The following is a 22,124-nucleotide window of genomic DNA, read 5'->3' as shown; positions in this document are numbered from 1 at the left end:
GCAGGGGGTTGAGGTTCTTGTGTGTGGCAGCCATGATGGGAATCCTGTCGGGGTAACAGCCTCCTGGCTAGAGCAGGTGCTGCTGTCACCCTGGTGTAGCTGTCCCGTGTGGGAAGGGCAATGAACTGTGCTGGCACGAGCCACCTGCCTTCGCCCAGGGGCTGTGTTTAGCCTGGGGTTATCCCAGGGTAACTGTGTCAGTTAGAGTCCCCTGTAACTGAATTAGCTAGGCTGGCACCCAGTTTGTGTGCGGAACTGCTGATTAGGAATCTGGGTGAGCTAAACAGCAACAAGTCACTCCAAAACTGAAATGAGCAGCCCCTGGGTATTGGCACTGGTTTCATTTAATCCAGCTGCTGCCACTTGCTGTGTCGGCAAGGCCTGAGAAACTAAGGCCTGGTTGATGCTAAAAGGTTAGGTCCACAGAGCCACGTCGGTCAGGTGTCTGAAACAGCCACACCCCTGAGTGCCTTAGCCATGCTCTGTGTGGATGCAGTTCAGTCGATGGAAGCATTCTTCCATCGACCTGGTTGCTGTTGCTTGGGGAGGTGGAGAAACCCCTTCCGTTGTTGTAGTCTGCATCTATGCTACAAAGTTACAGCCAGCAGCTTACCTACAGCACCACAGTTATGCCACTGTACTGCCTGTAGTGTAGACATAGCCTAAGAAACTTCGTTTCCATGTGTGGTTGCTAGACTGTACAGCCAAGCATACCAGTCCTTCCCCCGCACTCCCGTATCTGCCTGCCCCTCACCCACCCCAAGGCAAGTACCCCAAAGTCAAGAATTGCAAAGTTACGTTTCTCGTAGCACCTAGCTCAGTGACTCTGTGATATCTATATTAAGGCCTAGATGAAGGATTAGCAGACACCTTGCCAGTGTGCCATGTGCAAGAGTCATGCTGCTGTGGGAACCTTCAGTCTCACTTGCTTTGTTTTTGTTCTCTTGGGCACTAAGCTTGTTTCCTGTGAACGGCCTGCACTGGGTTGCACCTTAGAAGTTCTTCAGGGACTGGGGATCAGGGAAAGGAATCCTTCCCTGCAAACTACTGGAGACTGAACCAGTATTTGCCAGAGGCAGAGAATAGGTGGAATGGAGGGGCACCAGTGCCCAAGGCCCACATGATGGCAGGGAAGTGATTACATGAGATATACCCAGCTGATCCCAGAAAGTGACCTGCACCCATACGCTGCACCCACCCCGCCGCCCCCAAGGCCACTGCCAAATCTGACCTGGGCAAAAATTCCTTCCCAGCCCTACCTATGGCGATCAGTTAGACCTTGAGCATGGGAGCAAGAACCAGCCAGCCACATGCTCGAGAGAGAATGCTCAGGGCCACCCCAGAGCCCTGGCCCATCCTGTCCAGTGTCCCATCTCCAGCCATGGCCATCCCTGGTGCTGCAGAGGAAGGAGAGGGGCAAAAAGCCAAATGGGATACTTGGGGGTGGGGAAGGAATCCTGACCCCTGCAGGTGACTGGCTTAAGCCCTGAAGCATGAGATTTTAGGAACATCAGACATTAGCCGGAAAGGACCCCCTGGGCTGCTGAGCCCTGCACCCTACCACCACACGCATCCCTGTCATACAATCACACTCGTATATTTGTCCGCCTCTCTCTCAAAACTAATTGAATTGTTTGCCCCCGCAATTCCTGTTGGGAGGCTGTTCCAGAACCGCTCCACTCTCATGGTTAGAAACCTTCTCTTAATTTCCAGCCTGGATTTGTTCCTGGCCAGTTTATCCCCATTTGTTCTTGTGCCCCATTGTCCATTAGCTTAAATAGCTCTTCACCCGCACTGGTGTTGGTCTTTGTTAATACACCAGAGGTGACCCTATCCGCTCTCAGTCTTTCTCAGCAGTTCTCAAACTGTAGGACCCCAAAGTGGGTCGTGACTCCATTTTAATGGGGTCGTCGGGGTTGTCATTAGACTTACTGGGGCCAAAGCCCTTGGGCTTCAACCCTAGGTGGCAAAGCTCAGGTTACAGGTCCCCTGCCTGGGGCTGAATCCCTTGGGCTTCGACTTTGGCTCTCCACCCAGGGCAGCGGGACTCTGGCAGGCTCAGGCTTCAGTCCCCCCTCCTGGGGTCATGTAATAATTTTTGTTGTCAGAAGGGGGTCGAGATGCAATGAAGTTTGAGAACCCCTGTGCTAGGCTAAAGGAGCCAACTTCCTCCAGTCTCCTGTCAGAAAGAAGAGCCAGATGGTGTTGGTTGTGTCAACAGCTGTATAGCTAACAGTGCTTTATTAGAACACAAGATGCTGGACACACTTAGTGAAAGAATAAATGGTGAATAAAAGTGTCTCAAACCAAAGCCCTGAATGTGCCTGTAGGTTTCCGCTGGTCCCTTGATTTGCTTTGTCAGCTCTGCACAAGAGGCTCTGGTCTTCAGCTGCTTACACAGCGTGCAATTTTGCTTACACAAGTGGTGCCATGGACTTTGGCCAGATTATCCATGTGTATAAGCATGTGCAGGACGGGGGCCTTTAGACATAATCTGCAAATGTGATGACCTAAGAAATACCAGCTGCCTCCCCATGGCTTCTTTCTCTTTGTTCTTCAGGTTTCTGACATGAACGTTCCTGGCTGAGCCTGTGGCACAGCCAGGAAGCTGGCCACACTCCTCGTTTGCATCTCAGCGAGCCTCATGGTGCACAAACTTCTGCACGTAACTGCAAGCTTCCCACATTCGCTCAGTCTGCTCTAGTTATCATCAGTCTGTTGTTGCTTGGGATGTTTGCCCTTGTGGGCAGTGGCGGTCTGGGGTCTGAGCATTACCTATCCCCCTTAGAGATGGTTCTCCGAGGACAGAGCTGTGGTGTGTGGGTTGGTGAGAGTGGGGAAGCTTGTGCTGCCCCTGTAATGTGGACTCCAGTCACCGAGGCTCTTTGCTGCTGGGCTCGGGGACTGTCAGCCCAGCACCTTCCACCTGCATGACATGCACTGAAATGGCTGGTCTGCATCAGTTAACTCACCTATAGGTGTCTAATCCATTAAAGAGCAGTGACTCACCCTCTCTGTCTGTGGAGCTGGTTCTGCTGTGGGTCAGCTGGTAACAAAGGGTTTTCTACACCGCAAAGTGCACCCTTGAACTGAAGATACAGCTTTAAACTGGTGCCAAAGGCTGTGGGGGGTACCCTGAATTCAGTTTAAACCAGGCGTACTTCGGTTTAGCTTAAGTCAGTTTGGAACAGGTTTAAGCTAAATTGAAAGAAGCCACCCTTGAACTGAAGGCAGAGTGTCCACCGAAAAACTGATTTAAGTTATATCAGTGCCACTTCTGCCATTGTGACTGTTCTGAAAAGAGTAACCATACGCCAAACGCCAGCCCAGTATCAGTACTGAGAGTCAATGAAAGATAGTACTAAAAACAATGCATGAGATTTACAAAATACCAGACAGCAGGAACAAAGCTGTGTGGAGATATGGGGGGCAGCCACCCCGCTGTTATCTGATTCATGCACAAGCCTGATCCGCTTACATCTAATAAATAATAGCAGCAGGTCTAAACCCCAGGAAAAGGCCTTGAGATAACAGCAAAACATTCCTCCTACCCTGTAGCAGGACGGGCCAGCTTCTCAGCTGTGCACTTCACAGGCTGCCGCTCAGTGGGAAGGACAGTGTTTTTTCATTGTCATGGAATGTTTTTGCAGCTTTCTTGAGCTCACAGATGGCCAAGAATGGCCTTGCCCAAATGTCAGCCTTTGATCCCAAGCGTGTGTGTGTGTGTGTTGGGGGCAGACAGAGGGAAGAAGTTCTCACCGTCCCATTGGAATGGCTATGCTGGGTCAGATCAATGGTCCATCTAGCCCGATATCCTGTCTTCAGACAGTGGCCAATGCCAGGTGCTTCAGAGGGAATGAACAGAACAGGGCAATTTATCGAGTGATCCATCCCCTGTCATCCACTCCCAGCTTCTGGCAAATAGGCTAGGGACACCCAGAGCATGGGGTTGCATCCATGACCATTTTGACTAATAGCCAGTGACCTTTATCTAGTTGTTTTTTGAACTTCGTTATAGTTTTCACCTTCACAACATCCCCCTGGTAACCAATTCCACAGGTTGACTGTGTGTTGTGTTAAGAAGTACTTCCTTTTGTTTGTTTTAAACCTGCTGCCTATTAATGTCATTGGGTGACCCCTGGTTCTTATGTTATGTCAAGGAGTAAATAACCCTCCTTATTCACTTTCTTCACACCATCCTTGATTTTATAGACCTCTATCATATCTCCCCCTCCCCCCACCCCCCCGGTCATCTCATTTCCTAGCTGAACAGTCCCAGTCTTTTTAATCTCTCCTCATATGGAAGCTGTTCCATACTCCTGATCATTTTTGTTGCCCTTCTCTGTATCTTTTCCAATTCTAATGTATCTTTTTTGAGATGGGGTGACCAAAACTGCACACAGTATTCAAGGTGTGGGTGTACCATGGATTTATATAGAGATATTATGATATTTTCTGTCTTATTATCTATCCCTTTCCTAATGGTTCCTAACATTCTGTTAGGTTTTTTGACTGCCGCTGCACATTGAGTGGATGTTTTCAGAGAACAGCTAATTTAGACCCAATTATTTTATATGTATAGTTGGGATTATGCTTTCTAATGTGCATTACTTTGCATTTATCAGCATTGAATTTCATCTGCCACTTTGTTGCCCAGTCACTCAGTTTTGAGAGATCCCTTTGTAACTCTTCACAGTCTGTTTTGGACTTAACTGTCCTGAGTAATTTTGTATCATCTGCAAATTTTGCTACCTCACTGTTTACCCCTTTTTCCAGATTATTTATGAATATGTTGAACTGCACTGGTCCCAGTAGAGGCCCACTATTTACCTCTCTCCATTCTGAAATCTGACCATTTATTCCTACTCTTTGTTTCCTGTCTTTTAACCAGTTACAGATCCATGAGAGGACCTACCCTCTTATTTCATGGCTGCTTACTTTGCTTAAGAGCCTTTGGTGAGGGACCTTGTCAAAGATTTTCTGAAAGTTCAAGTACGCTATATCCACTGGATCACCCTTGTCCACATGTTTGTTGACCCCTCAAAGAATTCTAATAGATTGGTGAGGCATGATTTCCCTTTAAAAAAACTATGTTGACTCTTTCCCAACAAATCATGTTAATCTATGTGTGATAATTCTGTTCTCTACTATAGTTTCAACCAATTTTCCTGGTACTGAAGTTAGGCTTACCAGTCTTAATTGCCAGGATCACCTCTGGAGCCTTTTTAAAAAATTGGCATCATATTAGCTATCCTCCAGTCATCTGGTACAGAAGCTGATTTAAATGATAGGTTACAGACTACCGTTAGTAGTTCTGAAGGAACTCAAATGTGAAATTGCAGAACTCTTGGGTGAATACCATCTATTCCTGGTTACTTATTACCATTTAATTTATCAATTTGTTCCAATTTGCTCCTCTACTGACATCTAAATCTGGGACAGTTCCTCAGATTTGTCACCTAAAAAGAGTGGGTCAGGTGTGGGAATCTCCCTGACATCCTCTGCAATGAAGACTGATACAAAGAATTCATTTAGCGTCTCTGCAGTGGCCTTGTCTTCCATGAGTTCTCGGCGTCACCACTGTCCAGTGGCCCCCTGATTATTTGGCAGGCTTCTGACATAATTTAAAGAAATTGCTGTTAGTTTTTCAGTCTTTTGTTAGTTGCTCTTCAAATTCTTTTTTTGCCTGCCTAATTGTACTTTAACTTTAGTTTATGCTTCTATTTTTCTCAGTAGGATTTAACTTCCAATTTTGAAAGGATTCCTTTTTGCCTCAGACTGTTTCTTTTACTTTGTTATTTGGCTATGGTGGCACTTATTTGGTCTTCTTACTGTGTTTTTTAATTTGGGGCATACATTTAATTTGAGCCTCTATTATGGTATTTTTAAAAGTTTCCATGCAGCTTGTAGGCATTTCACTTTTGTGGCTGTACCTTTTAATGTCCATGTCCATTTAACTAGCTTCCTCTTTCTGAAGTTTAATGCTACTGTGGTATTCCCCCTCCCCCAAAGGATATTTAATTTAATTATATTGTGGTCACTATTATCGAGGGGTTCTCTTGGATCAGATCCTGTGCCCCACTTAGGACTAAATCAAGAATTGCCTCTCCTCTTGTGGGTTGCAGGACCAGCTGCTCCAAGAAGCAGTCATTTAAGGTGTCTAAAAACTTTATCTCTGCCCTCCCCCCCCCCCCCCCATCCTGAGGTGATGTAAATATATGGAGATATACCTATATCATAGAATTGGAAGGGACCCCGAAAGGTCATTGAGTCCAGCCCTCTACTTTCACTAGCAGGACTGATTTTGCCCCAGATCCCTAAGAGGCCCCCTCAAGGACTGAGCTCACAACTCTGGGTTTAGCAGGCCAATGCTCAAACCACTGAGCTATCCCTCCCCCCGATGTACTCAGTCAATATAGGGATAGTTGAAATCCCCCATTATTATTGAGTTTTTTATTTTAATTGCCTCTCTAATCTCCTTGGGCATTTCACAGTCACCTCACCATCCTGGTCAGGTGGTTGGTAGTGTATTCTTACTGTTATATTCTTATTATTCAAGCATGGAATTACTATCCCTAGAGATTCTGTGATACAGTTTCTGTGGCATGGGTAAAACGTTATACAGAACTGTTGAACGTCAAGGTAGATACGGAGAGGAGTTGCTAAGACTGAATATTGCATGCACATGGATGCGGATTGAAGTGTGTCCATGCCCCTCTCCTAGTTACTCATGGAGCCCTCAAATGCACCGTGCCTGGTAGAGACCTTTAACTGTAGAGTGATTGCAATGCTACGTTCCTTCAGGGACTGATGTCTCTAAAGTGTGCCCAGTCTGTGACGGTGCAGGGACCAGGACCCAGCCTCTAGTTCTGCAACTTGCCACTCTGTGACCAAGTGAGGATGGCCTGTCAGCTGGTATGTCACAAGGGTGAGTTTCTGAGTGTGTGGCAGAAGGACCAGCATCCGAGCTAGGAGTGAGGGCCTAACTGCCTTGAGAGGGCAGGAGTTGGACAGATAATTGGCCAAGGTCCCTCCCTCAGAAGCCAAAGGAGTCCCCTCACCAGGGATAAATTGGGCTCCAGGTGTCTGATTTGCCCAGGTTAGGCCCGGCTGCAGTGATCCGGTTTGTCATTTGTCAGGGATCTGTAGACTTATTGATCAATGAGGAGATAAGTAAGAACTTCCCTCATCTGCTTACTGGTGGAGTTCAGTGTATTTGTGGGGAGTGGGCAGGGCTGTCCGAACCAGATACAGTCAAAAGTTGTCAGTTTTGCCTTAAACTGATGGATAAAGTTACCTGCATATTAGAAGGGTTTCCTCCCCTGCTCACAGTAGGAAATATCTCCAGCGCTGCAAGTCCCAGGGAATGTTGGGTATCTGCTGTACTTGGCAGGTGTATAAGGGCGTTTGCGGTAGGTAGAGTCTATATTGTAGGGTGATGGTGATGTCATTTGTCTTTCCCTCTTCCCAAGGGATTTAAATCGATGAGGTCATGGGATAGGAAGTAAGTTCACAAATCCTGTTCTGGGCATTATTCCAAATAAGAGCATACTGAGCAGAACACTTGCTGAAGAGGTCTGCAGATCAGGGGCGGGCAAACTTTTTGGCCTGAGAGCCTCATTGGGTTTACGAAATTGTATGGAGGGACGGTTAGGGGAAGCTGCGCCTCCCCAAACAGGCAGGCGTGGCCCAGCCCCCCTCCATCACCGCCCCCCCTGCTTCTCACCCCTGACAGCCCCCCCGGGACTCCTGCCCCATCCAACCCCCCCATTCTCTGACGGCCCCCCCAGACCCCTGCCCATCCACCCCCCCTGCTCCCTGTCCCCTGACCGCCCCCAGATGCCCCACCCCTAACTGCCCCCTGCTGCCCCATCCAACCCCTCTCATTCCTGACTGCCCCCCCAGGACCCCTGCCCCATCCAACCACCCCTTCTCTCTGACCGCCCCTGGAATCCCTGCCCCCATTCAACCCCCCTGTTCCCCGCCCTCTGACTGCCCCGACCCCATCCACACTCCCTGACCACCCCCCCCCCGAACTCCTCTGCCCTCTATCCAACCACCCTTCCCCGCTCCCTGCCCCCTTACCGTGCCGGTGGCTGGCGGCACGGCTGCACCATGACAGGCAGCCACGCCTCCCGGCTGGAGCCAGCCACACACCGCGCAGCACAGAGCACTGGGTCACGCCGGGCTCTGCAGCTGCGCTGCCCCAGGAGCTCGCCGCCCAGAGCATTGCGCAGGTGGCTCAGTGAGCTGAGGCTGCGGGGGAGGGGGAACAGCAGGGGAGGGGCCGGGGGCTAGCCGCCCGGGCCAGGAGCTCAGGGGCTGGGGAGAGCGGTGCCGTGGGCCGGATGTGGCCCGCGGGCCGTAGTTTGCCCACCTCTGCTGTAGATGCTGAAAGATTTGGACCCCCTTCCTAAGGAATTGACCAATGCCCTTTACTCAGATTCTGAACTGGATGTCGGGATTTCTAGTCACCTTATTTGTTGAGTGGGTGCGATGAGATTTTAGCACTAACACTTTACTCACTGAACCCCCTTAAGTCTTGCGTTTGCCAAACCACAAATTAGCTAACTCTCTCACACATCCCCCCTGCCTCTGGCCCAGCAATCTCACTCCATTTCTCAGGAAAGATTTAAGGGCAGAGAGACCTCAAAAACCAGTCTTACAGAATGCACTATATTTGAATTCTCTGAAGAATAGCTAAACTACACATGTCAAAATAAATGAATACTTGTCATGCAGTCAGTTTAATTGTTTTAACTGGGTTTGTTTGCATACTTACTAATCTGGTGATCTCAAAAGTTCTCCCAGTCATTAGTGTCCATTTTACTATTTTTTCATTCCCCTTTGTCTTGTTTATTAAAAAAAGATCTATCAATTCCAAAAAGTTAGTACTAGAGCTGGTCAGGACTGTTTTGACAAAATGATTTTTTCAGAAAATGCCAGTTCATCAAAACCAAAACATTTTATGAGAAAGGGTTAGTTTGAATCAATTTTCCAACTTGAAAAAATATCCACAAATTGTCAAAACATTGCAATTTAAACAAAAATTCCATTTTTCTAGTTTGAAATTACTTTTTGTTTTGAAGCCTAGCCAATTATGGTAAAAAAAAATATATTTTTTTTTTGGTTAAGTGGCCAAAATTAAAAAGGAATCATTCCAGTTGACCTGAACCAGTTTGGTTTTTTAGATTTTTGATTTGCAAAAACTTTCAAGAGTATGGTGTGAAAATGGCTCTCTTGTGAATTAGAATCCCACGGGATCCTTGCCTGTTCTGTCCTGGGGGCCATTTGTACTCTGCAATGTTGTGTTCTGTGATGCTGAGCATTTTGTTGTGGCCACTTACAGACCTGCTAGTAGCAGCTGGTAAGGAGATGTCAGTCTGCAGGGATGCTGTAGGAGCACCAAGTGGATCATCCTACAGATGTTGTAAGATGCACACTGGGTGCTGTAAATACTATTTGCTCATAATTAGAGCTGATCACAATTTTTTTTGAACAAAAAGTGACCTTTATTTGAAACTAAAACTTCTGCAAGAAGCTTTTAGGGTCCCCCCCCCCCATTTTCTGGATTTTTGTTTTTGTGTTGTTCCTATCTCCCATTTTATCACTAAATGCAATAAAATGAATTATGTCTGTGGGGTATTTTTTTCCCTTTTTCATTTTTTTTTTGACAGTCTAGCTCTTCAAAACATCCTCACATTTGGAGAACATTAGTGACAAAAGGAAAAATGGAAAAGTGAAGGGGAAAATCCCTAACCATCATTCATTTTTTTCCACAGGCAACTTTAATCTGGCGTTTCCTAACTTCTGCAACCTTAATAATGTTCTTTGAACACAATTTTTGTGTGGTGTGTGTGTATATACCAGGGATTGGCAACCTTTGGCACGCGGCCCGCCCCGTTTACTTGCCGCGTCCGCAGGTTTGGCTGATCGCGGCTCCCACTGGCTGCGGTTCGCTGTCCCAGGCCAATGGGGGCTGCGTGAAGCGGGGGCCATCACATTCCTCGGCCCGCGCTGCTTCCCGCAGCCCCCATTGGCCTGGGACGGCGAACCGCAGCCAGTGGGAGCCACGATCGGCCGAACCTGCGGACGCGGCAGGTAAACAAACTGGCCTGGCCCGCCCGGGCACTTATCCTGGCGGGCCGCATGCCAAAGGTTGCCGATCCGTGGTATATACGTATGGGGGTGGGGGTGAGGTGGAGAGAAGATCATTAAAGGGGAAACTAGCTCTTTGCAAATCTGTCTAATGTCCCTACAGCCAATATGTTACATGGGCAGCTACACTCTGCATGCACACATTAACTTTTAACTTGGATTCACAATCTGCGCTAAAGTCAGTCACATCCCAATAGCATAGGTGCTGGAACTAGGGTTGCTGGGGGTTCTGCAGCACTCCCTGACTTTAAGTGGTTTCCATTATATCCCGGGTTTACAGTGTGGTTCAGTGGCTCTCAGCACCCCACTATAAAAATTGTTCCAACATCCCTGCCCAATAGTTACTGTATGTGCACAACTCCGTATCTGCTGTATTCACTAGGAACGCTTACTCTTGAGTCATTTGAATTCTTTTTTACTCTCTGTGGAATTAGCTATCTCATTGTGATGAGTGCGAGGCCACTAGTTTAATAGTCTGTATTTTGAACGGGCCTAAAGAGAAAACAAGTAAGTTTTTAAAGAACAGGCCTATTAAACTTAACAGTGGTGTCACTAGTAGGAAATTATAGAAATGGTGCTACTAACCTACAGACTATTGAATAGAGAATGGTAACCATCCTACAGCATTCTATAGTGGTGCTTTGATTCCCTGTTAAATTCGGTGAGACTGAGTCACTGCAACATTCCCATTCCTCTGGCAGAAGCCCCTTTGCCTCCCCTGGAATTCAGCACCTTGGGAAGTAAAACTTTCCAGCAGAGGGAAACAAACCAATCTGCCTGGCTTTTCGGTGGAACAGGTGGTATTAGCTAAAGAGTGAGGCAAAGGAACAAGCAAACCCCTGTAAACCAGACTTACTGAGGTTTGCGATTTATTTTACTTAGTTCTTAAACATCCTCTGAGAATACCTATCTATTTGTGCTGCCCGTGTCTTCAAAGGAAGTGTATATCAGCTTTTTTGTTTTTGCGTCTTTGCAGCTAGAAAAAACATATACTAGAGAGAAAGTTCAGGGTGTTTGTTTGCAATTATTTTGCAGAGGAATTTGATTTGTTGCCAAACTCTGCTATATCCACAGAAATTCCAGCAGCACCGAGATCTATGTCTGGGAGATTCTCTGCAGCAAGGAGACAGAGACACTGGCCTGAAGGTGGCTCGGCCTGACTGACAGCCGCCTGGGAAAAGGTCCTTTCCCTCTGATGCACCAGAGAGGGGCGACGGCAGAGCCATGTCTGTCTTGGATGATGGTTCTCTAAAGCACCCCCCTGAGTCTGCAGTGGACCAGCGCTGGAAGTTCCTCGTCTTCTACCTCTGTTTTTACGGCTTCATGACCCAGATCAGACCTGGGGAGAGCTTCATCACCCCCTACTTGCTGGGAGCTGACAAGAACTTCACCACAGAAGAGGTGAGTTTGCAGTGTGTCTCTCCGCCTCCTGCACCATGCAGCTGCCATGCTCCTGGCTCTGGAGAGCAGCAGTCTGCAACATGCACTCCTTTTCAGCATCTCCTTAAGGGCATTAGGCTCCCGTAAACACTGCTCCCGTGGGACTGCCACAGGGGTCACTGAAGTGATTCTCTCTGGCGGATGGGAGAGCAGTAAGTGCTGAGATGAAGCAATGGGTGGGAGGTGAGAACAGCTACCTGCTAATGACGCAAATCTGTCGGTGAGGTGGGACAGCACCGGACTGGAGTGAGAGGTACATCCGTCCGGGACAGGTGTGCTCTCTGTACCAGCAATTCAGAGCCCTCTCCCACCTGGTAGGCCAGTGGCTGACCCTTACATCCGTTTGCGTAGTGTGCGCAATTCCTTGTGTTTGTCACACAACCAGACAGTGCTTTTCTCAAGCAGCAAGAGTGCCCCAGCGCATCTGCAGGGGTGTTGGGAGTTCTGTGTGCTAGCCCCCTGGTGGGTTACGGGGTTTGCTCTTACATGGATAGCAAGCTACTGCCCATTTGCACATGGCTCAAGAGCTCTGAAGGCTGATGGCACCTCGGGGCGAGGGATCCATCTGGGAGGCTGTCAGTGAAAAGGGGGCTCCGCACCAGTGTTATCCAATGGTGTGAGGGGACACTGCCTGCGCATACATATGCTACATTAGGGTCTGGAGACAACACCGCTGCCACGTTCTTCACATGAGGCATTCTCAGCCCCTTTGTAAGAGCCGTTCCCTCTGGGCGCTCGGTGTATCTCGCTGAGCCGTGGAAAGGCCACAGGAGGTGCACTCTGTACCTATGCCCACAAATAGAGCTTGCCCCGTGGCCACCCACATGCGGGGACTGAGTTAAACTGAGCTGGTTTTTAAATGTGAGAGCTGGGCCAAGGGTAGCCCAAGCTAAGACTCTGCTACCTGTAAAATCCTCTGCGTTTAGGGGAGATGTTTGAGACCCCCCATGTCCTGATGGATCCGTGTGATGAATCCTGCTTCCCCACGCTGTCCCGCTGCCCTCCCCATCCCTGAGTCCAGAGCTGTTAGTTCCTGCTGCGGCTGCCCAGCCCAGCCCATGGAAATGAGAAATGCATGGTCAGAGATGGCGAAGTGCAGCGAGACACAGCCCTGCCTCTCTGACGTGCAGGAGGGAGGAGACTGCTGCGCCAGGTTTCTAGGGGAGGCGTCTGAGTCGCTGTAGTTCTGCAGTGCCAGCCGGGATACTGCTGTGACTGGGGGCAGTCTGAGGTGCATGTTTCACACATGGCTTGTCAGGGGAGGGAGAGGCTGTAACATCCTCTCTGTGATCAGCCAAAGGGCTCCTCAGCACTGCCCAGTGCTACCGAGAGGGATCGGCGTTGGGGCTTGTGCTCAGGGCTCCCGAGGCAGAGCCTGGCGGGAGTGAGGGGGGAGGCAGGCAGAGAGGGCACAGAGAGGGGTGGGTGGGGAGACAGCGATGGGCTGTGGTGCAGGAAGCACTGGTGATGGCCTGGCACAGCTCCCCCCCGCTGCCCATGTTCTCATCTGAGTCTGGCCAGCCCAGAGAAGTCAGCTGGGAGCTGTGGGTACAGAGGAGGCTGCTGTCAGTAGCAGGGAAGGGTGTGTACTTTACATCCTGCTTTATCCCATTGGTTCTGCTGGGCCCACAGCTCCCGCATCCCTAGGGTGACCAGATGTCCCGATTTTATAGGGACAGTCCTGATTTTTTGGTCTTTTTCTTGTATAGGATCCTATTACCCCCCGTCCCGATTTTTCACACTTGCTGTCTGGTCACCCTACCACCCCTCCAACCCAGTGGGGATGGTCTGTGTGCCAGAGCCTGGTGCTGGATTTGGGCACTCCTAGGCTGTGGGGGGAGCAGCAGTACAGCAGGCTAGGGGCCGACATGGTTTCCAGCTAGCCCAATTGTCATCCCTGGTGCCAGCGTGATCGCTCTGTGGGGTGTTGGGGGGTTTGGTTTCCTCACTCCTCAACCCAGTTTCCTTCTTTGATAGGGTTACAGGGCTAGTGGGCGGGGGGAGCAATAGACGTGACATATTGTGATTTCAGTCAGACTGTGGATACATTCCCACGTGACCGTCTCCTGGACAAACTAGGGAAATCGGGTCTAGATGAAATTACTGTAAGGCAAGTGCGGAACTGGCTGAAAGACTGTACTGAAAGCTAGTTTTCAATGGTTCACTGACAAAGTGGCAGGGTATATTTAGTGGGGTCCCCTGGAGGAGAGTCCTGCATACAGTAATAGTCCATATTTTCATTAATGACTTGTATAATGCAGTGGAGAGTATGCTTATGAAGTGTGCAGATGACACCAAGCTGGGAAGGGTTGCAAGCAGTTTGGCGGACAGGATTAGGATTCAAAATGACGTTGACGAAGTAGAGAATTGGTCTGAAATCAACAAGATGAAATTCAGCAAAGACAAGTGCGAAGTACTTCACTCGGGAAGCAAAAATCAAATGTACAACTCTGAAGTGGGGAAGAACAGGCTAGGGGTAGTTCTCCTGAAAAAGATCAGGCAGGGGGTGTGAGTGTGTCACAAACTGAATGTGAGTCAATAACATGATGTGGTTGTGAATTAGGCTAATATCATTCTAGGGTGTATTAACAGGAATGTTGGATGTAAGACATCAGAGGCAATTGTCCTGCTCTGCTTAGCACTGGTGAGGTCTTAGCTGGAGAACTGTGTTTAATTCTTAGATTCATGGAGTCTAAGCCAGAAGGGACCACTCTGATCATCCAGTCTGACGTCCTGTACCGCACAGGCCAGAGACCTGCCCCCAAAATCATTTCTTAGAGCAGATCTTTGAGAAAAACATCCAACCTTGATTTAAAAATTGTTAGTGATGGAGAATCCACCACGACCTCTGGTAAATTGTTCTAATGGTTAATTACTGTCACCGCTAAAAATGTACACCTTTATTTCCAGTCTGAATTGGTCTAGCTTCAGCTTCCAACCATTGGATCATGTTAGACCTTTCTTTGCTAGATTGAAGAACCCATTAAATATTTGTTCCCCCATAGGTGTTTATAGACTGTGATCAAATCATCCCTTAATTTTCTTTTTGTTAAGTGAATAGATCGTGCTCCTTGAATGTATAAGGCAGCTTTTCTAATCCTTTCATCATTCTCCTGGCTCTTCTCGGACCCCTCTCCACTTTATCAACATCCTTTTTGAATTGTGGGCACCAGAACTGGATGCAGGATTCCAGCAGCGGTCGCACTAGTGCCAAATGCAGAGGTAAAATAACCTTTCTACTCCTACTGGAGATTCCCCTATTTATGCATCCCAGGCTCACATTAACTCTTTTGGCCCACTGGGAAATCAAGTTCAACACATTATCCACCATGACCTCCAAATCTTTTTCAGAGTCCCTGCTTCCCAGGTTAGAGTCCCCCACCCCGTAAGTATGGCCCACATTCTTTGTTCCTAGTTTTGTACATTTACATTTAGCCAAATTAAAATGCTTATTGTTTGCTTGCGCCCAGTTTACCAAGCGATATAGACCTCTCTCAATCAGTGTCCTCTTCTTTAGTTACCACTCCTCCATAAACTTTATCAGTGATGATTTTATGTTTTTGTTCTAGTCATTGATAAAGATGTTACACAGTGTAGGGCCAAGAACTGATCCCTGCAGGATCTCATAGGAAACAGACCTGGTCAATGACGATTCCCCTTTTATGGTTACATTTTGAGACTTATCAGTTAGCCAATTTTTCATCCATTCCATGTGTGCCATGTTCATTTTATATTGATCTATATTTTTAATCAGAATGTCACGTGGTTCCAAGTAAAACACTTTACAGAAATCTAAGTATATTATATCAACATTATTACCTTTATCAATGAAACTTATAATCTCATCTGAAAAAAGACATCATTAGTTTGACAGGATCTATTTTCTATAAACACATGTAGACTTGTATTAATTACATTATCCTCCTTTAGTTCATTATTAATTAAGTCCCATATTAGCAGCTCCGTTATCTTGCCTGGGCTCGATGTCAGGCTGACAGGCCTATAGTTACTCAGTCATCCCATTGATCCTTTTTAAAAATGGGCACAACATTAGCTTTCTTCCAGTTTTCTGGTAACTTCCTCTGTGCTTCAAGACTTATTGGAAATGAACATTAATGGTTCAGCGAGCTTCTTAGCCAGCTCTTTGAAAACTCTCAGATGCAGGTTATCTGGACCTGCTGATTTAAAAGTGTCTAACTTTAAGCTTCTGTTTAACATTCTCCAGAGATACTAATGGAATGGAAAGAGTGTTTTCACTATACTATGAGACTCCGTCATCTGTTTTTCCCCGAAAACAGAACAGAAATATTTATTGAACACCTCTGCCTTTTCTGCATTATTATTGACAATTCTACCATTTCCATCTAGTATGGACCAATACCATAGTCAGGATTCTTTTTGTTCCTAATATGTGTTTAAAAACTTGTAGGCTCATAGACTTTTAAGGCCAGAATGGACCATTGTGATCATCTAGTCTGACCTCCTGCACATCTCAGGCCAGAGAATCTCACGCACCCACTCCTGTAATAGTCCCATAATCTCTGTCTGAGTTACTGAAGTCCTCAAATCATGACTTAAAGACTTCAAGTTACAGAGAATTTACCATGTGAGAATCCACCATTTGAGAATCCACCCTTGTTCAAACCAGCTAGTGACCAACTTCTCCTTATTGTCCTTAACTCTGTTAGTCATAGAGTTGTCCTTCAGTCCCTTGGCTTTCCTTATCAATTTTCTACAATTCATAATTTCTTATTTACTGTCATTATTATCATCTTCCCCTTTTTTCCATTTGTTTTATATATATATAAAAATATTGTTTACAGCTGCCTTCATTTCCCTTCTAAACCAGGCAGTTTTTCTAACCAGCACAACTTCCTCAGTTGTAGGATTAAGACTTATCGGGCATCTAGTAATGTGTTCTTAAATGATTCCCAATTATCCTTCACATTTTTCTGATTAAACTCCTCCTCCTAGCTGATTTCATAGAATCATAGAATATCAGGGTTGGAAGGGACCTCAGAAGGTCATCTAGTCCAACCCCCTGCTCAAAGCAGGGCCAATCCCCAGACAGATTTTTACCCCAGTTCCCTAAATGGCCCCCTCAAGGATTGAACTCACAACCCTGGATTTAGCAGGCCAATGCTCAAACCACTGAGCTATCCCTCCCCCCCGGTTCATAATTGTTTTCAGCTTTGTGAAATTGGCCATATTAAATTCTGGGTGTCATACTTTAGGAAAGATGTGGATAAATTGAAAAGTCCAGAGGAGGAGAACAACAAAAATGGGAAAAGGTTTAGAAAATCTGATCTACGAGGAAAGGTTTAAAAAAAACAACTGGGCATCTCTAGTCTTGAGAAAAGAAGTCTGAGAGGGGACCTGAGAATATTATGCAAATATACTAAGGGTTGTTATCCAGAGTATGGGGATCAATTGGCCTCCATGTCCCCTGAAGGTAGGACAAGAAGTCTTGGGGATAATCTGCAACAAGGGAGGTTTAGGTTAGATATTAAGAAAAACTTCCAGTTATAAAGGTAGTTAAGCTCTGGAACAGGCTTCCAAGGGGGGTTGTGGAATCCTCCTCATTAGAGGATTTTAAGAACAGGTTGGACAAACCTCTGTCAGGGATAATCTAGGTCAGGGGTAGGCAACCTATGGCACGCGTGCCAAAGGCGGCACGCGAGCTGATTTTCAGTGGCACTCTCACTGCTCGGGTCCTGGCCACCGGTCCGGGGGTCTCTGCATTTTCATTTAATTTTAAATGAAGCTTCTTAAACATTTTAAAAACCTTATTTACTTTACATACAACAATAGTTTAGTTATATATTATAGACTTATAGAAAGAGACCTTCTAAAAACCTTAAAATGTATTACTGGCACGTAAAACCTTAAATTAGAGTGAATAAATGAAGACTCGGCACACCACGTCTGAAAGGTTGCCGACCCCTGGTCTAGGTTCACTTGGTCCTGCCTCAGTGCAGGGGGCCGGACTAAATGACTTGTTGAGGTCCCTTCCAGCCATACAGTTCTAAGATTCTGATTGACTTCAGCTCCCTAGAGCAAAGCCTGACTCTATGCTACCTGGCTGGTGTTCTGTGGGAACATCTCCTGGCTGGGCCTGAGCCCCCTTCCGAGGGGCAATGGGGTTCGGCAGGTCTGTGCTGTGTCCCCTCCTGAGGGTGAGGGAGGACGGTGAGTGACATCCCTGTGTGCAGATGATCTCCTTGCTCGGTGGCTGCCAGCGCTCTAGCCCAGCACTGAGTGTCCCAGAGAGGAGCGCGGAACCATGCCGGGTTGGGATTTTGGAGGAGTGATGTGGTTGGCATGGAGGGCAGTTCAGGTCTCCGGATTGCTGTGTGCTCTGTGCTTCTGACCTTGCAGGTGGCTTGTGCAGTGCAACTGTCACCAGTGAGCCCCCTGCAGGTTGTGCCCCTGTGCGCTAGGCCCTGGGGGACTGTGAGAGCAGGAGTCCGAGCGGGTCCCTGAGGGTTGGTAGCCTCCTGCCCTGAGCCTCAGAGACCCTTTCCACCACAGAGGCGGCTGGACATTTCATCTCCGTGCTCCCCTCTGGTTGCTAGCTGATGCCCCTGCACTAGTGTGTTCTGCTCTCTGTCCTGTGGGACCCCTCTCGCGGGCAGGGTCTCCAGAGCCCCGTGCTAAGGGGCTGATCTGCCGTCCTAGGCAGAGGGACACGCCATCCAGGTGAGCCGATGGGCGTTGAGCTCGGTGACCAGGAATGTGCCCTGCACTGAGCTGCCGGCATGGCATGGGCTGGCCTGTGGGGGCAGGTGGGCTGCTCTGTCTCACACTCCGGCCCCTCTGCAGCTTCCTGACTGGGAAAGTGACTTTAAAAGAGCATCTCGATGGCCGTGGGGCTGATTGCTGAAGGGAAGCTGCCCGGCCCATCCCTCCTCGCACCATCCCTGCAGCGCGATCTGGTGTAGTTCATTGTTGCGGGGATAGATCCCTGCTGCACTGAGGAGTGTCTCAGATGAACGGCTAGACAACGCCAAGGAAAACAAGTGTCCTGTTAACCGCACAGTCCCCTGAGCTGAGCGAAGGAGACCCTGTGCCCACCCACCCCCTCCTGCTGCCACTGATCTACCCCTGCCGGCCCCTCCCAGAGAGTAATGGGGTCATGTGCTTCCATGGGCCTTTCATCTGAGGTTATCCAACTCCGTGACGTAAGTGGGACAATATTGTTCCTGCCCTCTGTCCCTGCACCTGCTGCTGTTGCAAACAGGCCCCGTTGTCGGGGGCAGGTGAGGGAGGGGAAAGGGAATGGGCCGTGTGGGGGAGGGGAGCAACGGGTGGGCAGTACATGGAATCAGCACAAGCTGAGAGTTTACTTTCGGCCCTGTGCCCCGAGCTGCCAAGGGGCCAGATGACGCCCAGCGCCTCTGTGAATACTGGCTGAATGCTGGTAACGGTCCCCCTCACACAGATCAGGAGAGTCCTTTTATCCCCCTTTTGTGACAATCGAGAACAAACCCCTGCTGGCTGACGGGGCACATGCAGCGGAGCCGGGCGGCGTTGGTGAGGAGCGGTACCGCAGCGCCGGCCCTTGGAGATGTTCTCTGCTTAGGACAGTGCACAGTGTGAGCTCTCACTGTGCAGCCTCCACGCTGGAGTAGTTACACTCTGTAATCGCAGCCCTGATGGAATTACATGGCACAGCCCTGGAGGGGGGAAAATGCCAAAGAAACCTACCCCAGGAGCATTTAACCTCAAAAAGGGGAACTGCACAGATGTGAGGGGGCTAGTTAAATGGAAATTAAAAGCAACATGCTAGGGTGAAGTGCCAGCAAACGGCATGGAGACTGTTTAAAAACACCATACTAGAGGCTCACACTAAATGTATACCGCAAATAAACAAAAAACAGTAAGAGGATTAAAAAAATGCCACCATGGCTAAACAGCCGAGTAAAAGAGGCACTTAGAGGCCAAAAGGCCTCTCTGCAACCTGTTCCTTCCCTCTCAGGGGCCTGGCTTTGCACTGGAGGATTCCAGGGTGGGGGGTTGCACAGAACACCCTGGCAGAGATACTGCAGCCAGTTGAAAAACACAGAAAAGGATTTGCCCAAATCCAGCAGTGTTTCGCATTGTGCTGGGCTTGGAAATGTGCCGACGGACTCATTCCTGCGCTGGAAACATCGTGCTTTTGGAGGAAATGTTTGTGAAATCGGAATTTTGGAAAAGTGGAGATTTTCAATATTGAACAACAACACCCCCCCCCCCCATGTGACCAAACTGGAAAATCCAGATTGTCAACACAACCCCCCAATCATGGAAATTTAAACAACCCCGCCACCCTTATGGTGTCCAAGCTGGCAACATTGTGGGGTTGAAGCTGGACACATTTTTGGAAAAACAATTAAAAAAAAAACAAAAAACGATTTTTCAAAAATATCTTCCCTTGGACAATGGCCAGATTTGAACTGTTCTATTTGGTTTGCAGCACCAACAGACCCATGCGATCATCTGGACTGTATAATTATCACACCATAAACGAACCTGGCCCTGCTTTCCTGGTGGCCTAGGCTTTAACCCAATTAATGGCCATAACAAGGAGCAGTTTGTGCTTCTCTGGAAAGCCTTGGCTGGAGTGCACCTGGCCAAATGCGGTCTGCCATGAGGGTTACAGTGTGCTGAGGGCTGGTGCAGAACACCGCATGGACTAGCTCCGTACTCTTCTCACGCAGCACGATCTCCCTTCTGCCTCGCTTCCCAAGAGGTCAAATTTCAGAGCCATCAGCTGTGGCTTTCTGTGTGAGCAGTTTGGATACGTGCTGAGGGAGGAGGAAAAACAAGGAGCGTATACAGAAAGAAACATGTTTACAAAGGGCTTTTAAAATGTGCCTGTTTTAGTTAATCTTTCTGTGCCCAATGCGTGTGCAGAGCCTCGCCAGAGGGTACCAGCAGAGCTCCATAGAAGCAGGCCTCTCACTCCTGTCTGATTGATGCACTGGCGAACGCGGCCCTGCCAGTCAGTGCGTTTGCCCTAGCTCTCAGGGATTACACTAACAGTACTGGGGGGTAGGTGTCATGCCGGGGACTACAGGAGTCCAGCCGAGATGATCTACTGGTCTCGGCTGCCTGAAAATCGATGGATACACTTTTAGTTTGGATAGTGTCTTCCGTATGAGCCACAGCCCAAAGTGCTTTGCAGGATCCACTCACGGCAGCACGAGGGGCAGGACTAGGGATGGGAGGCCAGGGGGCTGTGCTGTTGGCCTCGTGGGCTGAGCACGGGATTGCTGCTCTCTCTGGCTCGCTCCCCGTCCTGGGCAGGGCCTGCTCAGAGGGCAGGGAACAGCTCGCTTGGGAATCCTGGCCGGCTGGGGAGATTCAGAAGTGTGGGGAAGCAGGGCAGGGGCATCCAGTCTTTCTGAGGACGGGGAGTCTCCCTTACTCTGCTGCCTGCCCCTTCCTGCTGGTGGTAGTCGGGAGGGGAGATGGCCTCTGGGCACTCTCGTTGGTAACGTTGTCCAGCAACACTCTCCACTCTGGTGACTAGAGGGCTGTGTCCTCGTGCCTCCACTGACGTGCTGGGACGGTGGCTGCTGGCATCCCTGTGAGGTGTCCAAAGTGGTTTTCTAAATGACTGTGGAGCTTTGTGGGGCTGCAGTCATAGAATCCTAGAGTCGTAGGACTGGAAGGGACATCGAGAGGTCATCTAATCCAGTCCCCTGCACTCATGGCAGGACCAAGTTTTATCAGACCATCCCTGACAGGTGTTTGTCCAACCTGCTCTTAAAAATCTCCAAAGATGGAGATTTCACAATGTCCCCAGGCAATTTATTCCAGTGCTTAACCACCCTGACAGTTAAGAATGTTTTTCTAATGTCCAACCTAAACCTCCCTTGCTGCAATTTAAGCCCATTGCTTCCTGTCCCGTCCTCAAAGGTTAAGAAGAACAATTCTTCTCCCTCCTCCTTGTAACAACCTTTTATGTACTTGAAAACTGTTATCATGTCCCCTCTCAGTCTTCTCTTTCCAGACTAAACAAACCCAGTTTTTTTCAAACTTCCTTTATAGGTCATGTTTTCTAGACCTTTAATCATTTTTGTTGCTCTTCTCTGGACTTTCTCCAATTTGTCCACATCTTTTCTGAAATGTGGCGCCCAGAGCTGGACACAATACAGTAACTCCTCACTTAAAGTCGTCCTGGTTAACGTTGTTTCATTGTTACATTGCTGATCAATTAGGGAACGTGCTCATTTAAAGTTGTGCAATGCTCCCGTCTAACGTCATTTGGCAGCTGCCTGCTTTGTCCACTGCTTGCAGGAAGAGCAGCCCGTTGCAGCTAGCTGGTGGGGGCTTGGAACCAGGATGGACTGGCAGCCCCCCTATCAGCTCCCCGCTCCCCTAAGTTCCCTGTGCGGCAGCCGCCCAGCAGGCTATCAATTGCCAGGCAGTTCAGCTGTCCCTCCCCCCACTGCCATGTGCTGCTCCTGCCCTGTGCCTTGGAGCTGCTCCCGGGAGCCTCCTGCTTGCTGTGCGGGGGGGGGGGGGGGGGGGGGGGGGGG

At 48.6% G+C, this 22,124-nt stretch overlaps 1 protein-coding gene across 1 annotated transcript in view; it reads left to right on the top strand.

The window, feature by feature from the left end:
* SLC19A1 (solute carrier family 19 member 1) overlaps positions 1–22,124 on the top strand; it is a 44,379-nt gene that overhangs the window by 2,268 nt on the left and 19,987 nt on the right. The window contains exon 2 of the mRNA XM_024203105.2: positions 11,233–11,559. Coding sequence (XP_024058873.1) covers positions 11,383–11,559 — 177 coding nt within the window. The 5' untranslated portion in view covers positions 11,233–11,382. The remainder of the gene's footprint in view (positions 1–11,232; positions 11,560–22,124) is intronic.

This window comes from Terrapene carolina, unplaced genomic scaffold, assembly GCF_002925995.2.
Source record: "Terrapene carolina triunguis isolate 2854851 unplaced genomic scaffold, T_m_triunguis-2.0 Scaffold380, whole genome shotgun sequence".
Classification (NCBI taxonomy): Eukaryota; Metazoa; Chordata; order Testudines; family Emydidae; genus Terrapene; species Terrapene triunguis.
This window is presented reverse-complemented; position numbering and strand designations above follow the sequence as displayed.